General features: G+C 49.7%; 1 protein-coding gene across 2 annotated transcripts in view; it reads right to left on the bottom strand.

The window, feature by feature from the left end:
* The window catches only part of LOC133908747 (proline-rich receptor-like protein kinase PERK1), a 33,581-nt gene extending 23,296 nt beyond the window's left edge, over positions 1-10,285 (bottom strand). The window contains exons 1-2 of one of the 2 annotated variants that reach the window (XM_062350890.1): positions 9,589-9,676; positions 9,300-9,512 (exon numbers count right to left, since the gene is read on the bottom strand). Coding sequence is in view for 1 of the 2 variants with exons in the window: in XM_062350888.1 (XP_062206872.1) it covers positions 9,300-10,080 (781 nt within the window). In the remaining variant the exon portion in view is untranslated. Of the gene's footprint in view, positions 1-9,299 lie in introns of both variants that reach the window. The other variant, XM_062350888.1, reaches the window with a different exon arrangement.
* Between the last annotated feature and the right edge of the window lie 291 nt (positions 10,286-10,576).

A 10,576-nucleotide genomic window follows, 5' to 3' on the forward strand; every position in this document is an offset into this window, starting at 1 on the left:
TGGACTTACATTTGGGGAAGTGCCCTCTTCTGTGCTAGCAAAGTTTATATTTATCTTATGGGACATAGACCTATTCTTTTGATCTTCAAATGGAACTGGAGAACTTGTTGTCAAATGAAGCATAAAGTTTTCTTTTGGTTGCTTCTAAAAGATAAGCTAAATACAAGAGAGCTTCTATGACAGAAAAATATGACACTCCCTTCTTATACTTGTGATCTATGTCTTTGGCAGCTGCTGGGCATACCTGCAAGAAACTAGATTTCATCTTTTCCTCTCCTGCAATTTTGCTAGGAACTGCTGGGCATTGCTGAATCTCCAGTCCAACCCCAATTTCAGTTTGTTTCAGAATTTCAGAATCTTCAAGAGAAGACTTGCTATACCTTTTGCAATGGAAATTATTACAATCATGTCCTAGAGCATATGGGTGATTCAAAATGATTGGGTTTTCAATTCTTTGCCCCCAACCGTTCAAGCAGTTTGGTATTTTTTCAAGCAAGATTTCGCTCGAATAATTAACCGAGCTAAAAGTTCTAGAGTTGATGACATGTGTCAATGGCTTGCTTCTTTAGAATAACTATTTTCGGGTTTTTCTTAGTTTTTGTTTTTGTTTGGTAATCTATTTTTATATTTTCTCTTTATTTTAAACTTAATACATAATCAGTAGGAGACGATCCTACTGTTTTATCACTCAGTGACTCATTCAGTGGGAAGGTTCACCACCCAATGACGCTACCTAGGAAGACAAGGCTTTTGTCAGGACCACCTTTCCTAAATTCTATTGGAAGACACTCAAGGAGTGGTAGCCACATGGTTCAGGTTCTAATCAACAAGACGAGCTTTCTGGCGATATTTGTGCTTTCAAGGGCAGAGAATTGTCAAGATCAAATACATCAACGGCTGAAATGGAAGCATATCGATTCGGAGAAGATCAGATGACTTGCAGCGGGTTCACTGGAGCCTATCACTGTTATTCAGACGGCTACAGTTAATACAGTTTTAGCTGTTAGTACTTCGGTTAAGATATGTTTTACTAAATTAATTATGCTTAATTACTGTAATTGGATTGAACCACTTATATTTGATAAGGGAAAGGGCGAGAGAACTTGTCTTGATTGTAATAGGATATGCATAACATGTCGTGAGAAGGAAGAAAGTTCTTGTTCCTCTGCACCTTGCTCGATTCCTCAAATTCGTGCTCGATTTCCACCAGGTTGTGACACAGGAGGACCTCCAGGTCTGGATTAGATAGCAATGCACATGGGGAAGACCGGATCCGGCGGCGACGCACACAGGGAAGGCCGAGTTGGGGGAGGAGGGTCGCTAGAGCCGTGGAGAAGACGAGGTGGTGCACTCTGGGGAGGGATTTCGTGCGTGTATGGTTTCTTTGCCAGACTAGGCTAGCCCGGCAAACCTAGCCTAACCTCACTGAGCAAGGCAAGGCAAAGACAACTAAGTTATTTGGTTCTCCATTGCTCTTTATCCTCACCACTTCTTGCCCCTTAGCAATAGAAGAAGAACCGGTCCCTATACAAACGAACAACGGAATCTATCAAAGCAAAGCTAGAACTGCTTATCCACAAAAGAAGAAATCAATCCACATACTGATGCACTCCAGTGCCTCCACAATTTGAAGCTGCACCACTGGGTTTGGATGGGTGCTTGCTAAGTTTGGTTCCAATTAGTGTCCAGGAGCTAGATTCAGGGATAATGGAACTCGATTTCGTGGTAGCTAGCTCGATTTGGTAGTGGGGTGGCCGATTTGAGCTCAATTGGCAGCGAGGAGTTTGATTGGAACCCGATTTGGCAACCACGAGCTCGTATGTGGCCAAAGCCGAAAAATGGGGACATGCTCGCCGTTGCCCTAAGCAGGTAGTGACATGCTTATCTTTATTCGGAGCTCGACTGACTTCGCATATAACCGAGCACGCAAACCTTAGCCGTGTGGGAGAGCCAAAGCTCTCCTGCGTGAGCAAGGAAATCCTTGCTGAGCCAAGCAAAGCTAGCTTTTTCTAAGCTACCAAACGCATATACTTGCTTGGCAAGGCGAGGCAAGAGTCAGCAAAAAACCAAACATGAGAGAGAGGAATGGAAGAAGGCTAGCGCGCGCCTAGGCTAGCCATGAGGAAGAAGGCCAAGCCGGCAGGCTGTGGGGTGGTGTCGTACTTTCAAGTATCAGTGTATATTTCATTTTTATTTTGTGATTTTTTTCCCAGCCAAAAGTTAACGATCCTCAGCCAGAGAACGGTCCAGTGGCAAACGGAATTACGGAAGGGACAATGGTCAGTTCAAGTGGCAAATCTGCAGTTTAGGTTCGGCTCATGGCAAATATGCACTTTGCCCAACCAATAAAGCTGGTTGAAATACAATCTGGGCCTCTTCGTGTTTTTATGCTTAAGGTAGTCCCGGAAGCAGATGCTTGGATAGGGAGGGTCAACTGCGGAAACGTAAATTGCACTAGATTTTCAAAGATCTTTTTGGCGAAATTATTTTATTTGACTTTATTTTTTTTGTATTTTTATAGAGTTTCGTGCTATCATTTGTTTTTTCTTGATTTGTTTCTCACTTGAAAAGTCCTAAACAATTTCTCCTTTCCAAAAATTCTGTGGAAGCTAATATGGGCCACGGCTCATCCTTCCATACAGGCTTGCTTGTTCACCAGCCGGCCCTCCATTCTTCCCCTGGGTGGCCCCAGATCACGTTGTCTGCGGCCGGCGCGACCGCCATCGCTACTGCTAATATGGGCCATCGCTACTGCTGCGTCGCTGCCACCGTCTCTCGTCGCCGCGTGGCCGCTTGACCCTCGTTCCGCCGTCTCCCATTCTCCTGCGCCACGCAGCTCCGACCGCCTACGCCCGTTCCTTGCCATCTATCTCGCCGGGTCCCACGGCAACAACGGCGATAACGCAGTCGAGACGACTTGTTTCTTGGCTTAAAGCCGCCGCCGGCGGAGTCTTCTTCCTCTTCTACTGTTGTTCCACAACTCTAACCCGTGACCGTTTAGCATCGTCTCGCCCTCTCTCTTGCGGACGTGCCCCTGTTGAAACGAAAAGATGTCGGGGCCGTCCAAGCACCTTCCGCGCCGCCCTGACCTTGCCGCACAGCCCGGGGCGACACCACGCGCCGATCTCCTTCTCCGGGCTACCGCCGATCACACCGCCGTGCGGGGACCTCTGCGCCAACGGTCTGCGCGGCTGCGCCTCCCCCAATTCTCTCCCGAGCCGTGGACGCCAGTCCGTGAAGCATCCAGCGAGAAATCAATCCACGGACGGTGTGGCGTCAAGCGTTTTTTCTTTTCAACCGGCGGGGAGCTTCCCCGCATACTCTCTCTGAAAAGGAGATGAGCACCTGCGCCGGCCTAGGCTCGAATGCGGGCGGGCAAGCGTACTCGCAACCAACCAGCTTTGCCAACCGAGCTTACCTCTCCAACCCATTTCTTCAAGAGACGGCCGAACCTGCTCCCCTCGCTGCCTCGACCGTCAACCTCATCAACTTTCGTGCCCATGTCCCGATCACCCTAGACATGGCCGAGGCAAACTATTCGGCATGGTGCACGTTCTTCGAACTCACCCTCCGCAAGCTCGGCCTCCTCGACCATGTCAATGGCACCATCGACGCCCCGCTGAAGCGACACGACGCCGACTGGACACAGATCAACGATTGTGTGGTGTCCTAGCTGCACTTAATGGTCTCCATGGAGATCTTTCACATCATCAGCAAGCCACGGGACACTGCTTACTGCGTCTGGACCGCAATTTCCAGCCTCTTGACAATTGCATGCAACGCGCTGTCTACGCGCAACAAGAATTCCATAGCCTTCATCAAGTTGAGCTAACGATCTGTGAGTACTGCAGTCGCCTCAAATGGCTCGCCGACACGCTGCATGACGTTGGCGCACCGGTGACAGACCGAGGCCTCGTCATCAACACGTTGCGTGGCTAAACAACAAATTCAGCCACGCGATCTCTGTCCTGACGTCCAAGATCCCGCCGCCCACTTTCATCCAGGCGCGCTCCTACCTCGTCCAAGAAGAGAACCGGCTCGCCCAATCTAAAAAGATGGAGGCAGCCACGGCGCTCCTCGCCACCTGCACGCCTGGTATGACGGCAAACACCAGTGCATCCTCTAGCCAGGCTTCCTCAACAGCTTCCTCCATCAGTGGCGACTGTCGCCGTAAGCGCAAGAAGACTGATGGTGGTCCCCACAACGCATGCAACAGCGGCACCAACAGCAACGCACCACCTACCACACCAACCCCACCGTCCACTGGGTTCCTAACTACAACCTGTGGACGGGCGTCGTGTAGGCATGATCGACGCCTCTGTGGTGTCCATCCAGTGAGGGTGTCCTCGGCCCTTGTCCTGGTACTCCTTCGCCACATGCGCTTAATGCCTCGACACTGCCATATGGCCTGCCTGACGCAAATGCACCACCATAGGGTGTGCAATCCCTTCCGCCGGCCCTGTACTCGGCAATCATGGGATGCCTACCATTGCACCATATTCCGGTGGCGGCGGTTCCTTTACATCGGCGCGACGTCACATATGGCCTCCAACCCTGGTATTGTTTCTTCTTGTACTCCTTCCTCATCTTTGTCTCGCATCGTCGTGGGTAATGGTGCCTCTCTTCCGGTTCATTACACAGGCAATGCATCCCTTCCCACTCCTGCACCCCCTCTCCATCTTAATAACATCTTGATATCTCCTTCTCTAGTCAACAATTTAATCTCAATTAGAGCTCTAACTAAAGATAATTTTGTCACTGTAGAGTTTGACGCCTTTGGTTTTTCCATCAAGGACTTACAAACCAGGACAGATCTGCTCCGATGTGATAGTGCCAGTGACCTCTACCCCCTGCGCGCGTCCAACTCCACTGGCCATCACAATTTCCTTGCAGCAAATAAGCCTGAGCTCTAGCATGCTCGTCTTGGGCACCCGGGACACGATTCTCTGTCCCGCATTCTTCGCTCTTTTTATTTCTCTTTTCAGTAAATCCAATGTTCATATATGTCATGGCTGTCCCTTGGGCAAACATGTAAGGTTACGGTTCTCTGAATCCAATAATATTGCTTGTTTCCCTTTTCAACTCCTGCATTGTGACGTATGGACTTCACCAATCTCTAGCAATTCTGGTTTCAAATTCTACCTTGTTATCCAAGAAGATTACTCATATTATGTTTGGACATTCCCACTTCGTCATAAATCAGACGTGCTCCCAACTCTCATCTCTTTTCATGCCTATGTGCGTACACAGTTCCAACAATCTATCCTCTCTTTTCAGATGGATAGTGGCAAGGAATCCGATAACAATGTCCTACGCTTGTTCCTCACTGCCCACGGGGTTATTCTGCGTCTTACCTGCACCTATACCTCACAACAAAATGGCCATGCCGAACATGCTCTTCGCATACTCAACGGTTGCGTCCGCGCACTTCTCTTTCATGCCTCCATACCACTGTCTTTCTGGCCCGATGTGCTAGCAACATCAACCTATATGTTGAGTCGTCGACCATGCCGCCAATGTCTCCACCACACACCATACGAGCTTCTCTTTGGTTGACGGCCTGATTACGATCATTTCTAGGTTTTTGGCTGCCTCTGTTACCCAAACATTGCATCCACAACACCCCACAAACTAGCACCCTACTCCTTGGCATGTGTATTCCTAGGCTACCCTCCTGACACGAAGGGCTATCGTTGCTATGATGCCTCAAGTTGCCGTGTACTAACCTCTCGTCATGTATATTTTGATGAGACTCGCTTTCCGTTTCAGAAGGTCGTGGCTCAAACACCTTCCATGCCGGCACCTTCACAACCTGTCGCTGACCTAGTGCTCATGCCTATTCCAGTGGCGCGCCCTGTCGCTTTGCATTAACATGTCACCACACATGATGCAGCACCGACGCCTCCTGAGGATGCGGGGTCTCCAGCCGCAACCGACGTGTCCACAACATCTGCATCACCTGGCGACACTACTGCACCTCTGCCTTGTGCCGCCACAAGCTCACCTACTGTTGCGCCCACGTCACACTCTTTCCCAGCTGATGCGCCCGTGCAGCACCACAGGATCACTCGTGCCAAGGTTGGTATAATCATCCCAACAGACACTACACCAATGTCGCCATTAACACCACGACAACGCTTGTTTCGACGAGCGTGCACGCCGCACTCCATGACCCGACCTAACATGATGCCTTGCAGGAGGAGTTTTTCGTTCTACAGGAAAACAAGACCTGGACACTCGTTCCACGATCGAGTGGCGCACACATCATCACCAGCAAATGGATCTTCCACGACAAGCTGAAGTCTGACGGCTCGCTGGAATGCCACAAAGCTCGTTGGGTTGTGTGTGGTTTCAACCAGCAGCAAGGTGTCGACTTCGACTAAGCCTTCTCATCTGTGGTCAAACCCGCGTCGATCCGTACTGTTTTGCACCTCGCCGCATCAAGGAACTGGCTTGTGCATCAACTTGACATGAAGAACGCATTCTTGCATGGCCATATCACTGAGCATGTGTACTGCCAATAGCCGGCTGGCTTCATCGACGCCACATACCCCGATCGTGTCTGCTCGCTATCCAAGTCCTTGTATGGCCTCAAACAAGCATCGTGGGCATGGTACCAGCAATTCTCCGATCATCTTCGCGCTGTCGGGTTCAAGGCCACAACCTCCGACACATCGCTATTTGTGCTGAACCAGGGGCACGACATGGTGTACCTCCTGCTGTATGTAGACAACATTGTCCACACCGTGTCATCAATATCTCTTTTCCAGCGCATCATCAGCCAGCTCCACACAGCCTTCGCCATGAAGGACTTGGTTCCCATCCATTTCTTCCTTTGGATCCAGGTTCAACGCACAACCACATTCTTCTTCTTGTCACAAGATAAATATGTTGAGGAGCTCCTAGATCGCCCTCATAAGGCCCTCACAAGAGAAGTATCATCGGTGCATTACAATATCTCACCCTCATAAGGCCCGATCTTGCATATATGGTGCATCAGGTCTGTCTGCACATGCATGAACCACGTGACGTGCATTGGACTCTTGTGAAGTGAATACTACGGTACATTAGAGGCACAACCGAACACGGGCTTCAGCTACGTGCATCGACATCTCTTGAGCTGGCAGCCTACTCGGACACTAATTGGGCAGGCTGTCTAGATACTCGGCGCTCTACTTCTGGGTATTACATCTTCCTCGATGACTCCCTCATCTCGTGGTCCAGCAAGCGCCAACCGATGGTCTCTCGATCAAGCGCTGAAGCTGGATATTGAGCTATGGCCAATGCCAGTGTCTAATGTTGTTGGCTGCGCAACCTTCTGCACGAACTCAATGTCAGCATCAGAAAAGCTACGATCGTCTATTGTGACAATATTTCTACGATCTACTTGTCGCAGAATCCAGTCCACCATCGGCGTACGGAGCTTGACATTCATTTTGTCCATGAAAAAGTTGATGTGGGTCAACTCCGAGTTCTACACTTCCCTACGTATCTCCAATTCGCTGGCCTAATGACAAAAGGACTACTAACGTCTGTTTTTGAGGCTTTTCAAAACAGTTTGTGCATCACAACGGCTAACGCACATGGGGGGGGGGGGTAGCAAGCTGATCCGGTCTTCCAACCGTTGTATAGTTCCGTTAGGCTATGCCTAGTTTTATGCCATGTTAGCTAGCCTTCCGCCATGTTAGCTAGGATTCAGGATGTTCGGTTGCTCACTTTGTGTGCCTATACATGTATAAATACTCGATGGAATGATCAATACAAACGTGTGATTCATCTCCAAACTCTTTTAGTACCGTTTGTATTTATCATTGATGAGGCGATTGTTTGGAGGATTTATCTGGCATTGTATACGAAGCTATGATAGTCATAGAGTAAAGTTTGGCTAGGCTTGGCTCAACATACATGTAAGTATTAGATTCTATCTTTAGTACAGATATCAGGTATTGTGTATGTATTCCAAATATCTGACCGTTATAATTTGGTTGCACGACGAGGTGATAACCCTGAACGGTTCATCAATGAAATTGACAAGCAACTGCGAAGGGATTTCAACGGAGAGAAATCGAATAACCTTCCAAAACAAATCAACAGATGCACCGCAAGTGGCTCGAGAACGTTGGATCAACTTGAGAGTTTCAAAGGTCAATGTTATTGTGTTGAGGGGCAGATTTAGGTCATCCCTGGGAGCTGATAGTAGCCACCGTTTTAAGCTGGCACTTCTCTCAGCGTAGGACGATCCTTTCCCTCCGGTAGGACTTCTTTGAGGCCCTTTGTAGTTTATTCTTATATGTGTTCTCTAGCCATTGTTGGGGAGGGTCCTGTTGTTTGTCCCTCTTCTTTTGTTTTTCATGGTCTTTTTTTTTTGTTTTTAGTCTGACTCACTTTTTCTTCTTGTCTAATAATATCGGCAGAGCTCCTGCTGTCGTTTCAAAAAATAATAATAATTTAGTTGCATGACAATCAATAGCGTAAACTTTTTCTATTTTCACCAATGTATGTGGTACTTTTCTAGGCATGCAGAGCGAAGAAGACTTTTTTTAACTTTGCTTGCTTCGTTAAGATAATATACTCAGATTACAGTTGAATGCAAGAGACAATATGTATTTTTTGCTCTAGTTTACGTGGCAGAATGTTTAACAAAATAGTGCTGATGGAGACGTTCCTAAACCATCATGGGATTTCTTTTGGATGAGTAATAGTCTAAATCAGTAGAAGCTAACATGAACGCATGCTTCGTTATTACTCCAACTTCCTCCCACGTTAGATCAAGAACAAAAGGAATAGCATCATGAAAAAAAGGTTAAAAAACCACAGACCCAACAGCAATAAGAATGAAAATGGTCATGGTAGCAGGCGAAATTAAACGTGGTGTCAGACGTACAGGTGTACTACAGTTTATACACTACAGGTCTATACTGAGCTATGCATACTTCGTTATAACGTTTCACGCGTACTATATTTCATCAAATGGTCTAGATATGAATCTGAAAAAAAAAAAACGCACAATTATGTTGCAGGATGAATCTACACCGTTCAACGAAAACGTAGCATGCATAGCAGTTCTCGGGTGGTGCTAAAAATTAGCATGCGTTTGTACGCGTAGTCGCGTGTACTGCCTACCTCGGATGTTTATTTTTTATCTATTCTTTCACTTAATTTATGATTTTTTTTCTATCTACCTCGCACGAACCAACAAATGAATGGTTCTAGTCACATCAATGTGCCCACAATGTAACACTACTTCGTGGAATGGAAGCGTGTCAAAGAAAACGACCACGTCTCGTAGGTGTACGTACCTGATGGCGGCCGTGACCGGCGCCGCTTCTTCCGTGCTACAAAGAAGCAGAATAGCCCGGCAGCGAGGCCGAGTAGGACCACCGCCCCGACGGCCACTCCCACGCCCACAGCGATGCTGGTCTTTGACGACGGAGAGGAGGACGGTGTTGACGGCGCTTCTGGCGACGGGGGCGGCGGAGGAGGAGCCAGATACTGATATGGCGGCAGAGGCACTGGTGACGATGGGGGGACACCATTAGGAGGAGGCGGTGATGCTGGGACCCTGTTGGGAGGAGGCGACAGACGTACAGGCGGAGGAGGAGATGGCGTTGGCACGGTGATCGGCGGAGGAGGAGATGGCGTTGGCACGGTCACTGGCGGAGGAGGAGATGGCGTTGGCACGGTCACTGGCGGAGGAGGGGACGGCGTAACTGGCTGCGGGGATGGTGTCGGGCTTGGAGGTGGAGGTGGCGGAGGGAAATTCACTGGCGGCGGCGGAGGAGGACGACGAGGGGACGGCGTAGGCACAGGCGTGGGCGGCAACGGAATGGGCGGCGGCGGCGGTGGAGGAGGACGAGGGGACGGCGTAGGCGCAGACGTGGGCGGCAACGGAATGGGCGGCGGCGGATCCGAGGGCACGGGCGGCGGCGGCGGCGAGGACGTGGGCGGCGGCGGTGAGCGAGTGGGCGGCGGCGGCGAGCTCGTGGGCGGCGGTGAGCGCGTGGGCGGCGGCGGCGTGGGAATCGGTGGCTCCGGTGCAGGCGGGGACACCGGAGTGATCGGCGGCGATGGAGTGGACATGGTGTCGCCGCTCCCTCGCGCGCGAGGCCGGAAAGTGCTGCTGCGGCGCGCTGGAGCAACGTCGACTAGACTCTCGGCGCCCGTAAACTACACCTGATCAGCACCAACGGAGAAGCGAAGACCGGGTTGCAATATCTATGTGCTTGACGCACGCACTCAGCCAGGTAGCCACGAGGTGGTTTTTGTTTGAATCGGCCGTAGACATTTGCTTGCCTTCGCGTACCGGGTCCAAGCAACAGCATACGAGGGCACATCGATTTGTGCTTAAATACGAACCGGTCTTTTATTCACTTTTCTAGTGGAGTAGTCGGATAAGATAGACCGTGCAAAAGTCAAGAGTTCGATGATCGCATGGTGATTCCTATTCTTTTTTAGTGTTCATTAGAAGGGTGATAAAGCTAAACTGCTTTTTGACGGCGGGTACGAGGACCCAGTCACGTAGGTGCTGTTTGGTTACTGGCTTAAGTGAGATTTGTTTGAGCACGAGTATGTTTGG

Source organism: Phragmites australis, chromosome 2 (assembly GCF_958298935.1).
Source record: "Phragmites australis chromosome 2, lpPhrAust1.1, whole genome shotgun sequence".
NCBI classification, from domain to species: Eukaryota; Viridiplantae; Streptophyta; class Magnoliopsida; order Poales; family Poaceae; genus Phragmites; species Phragmites australis.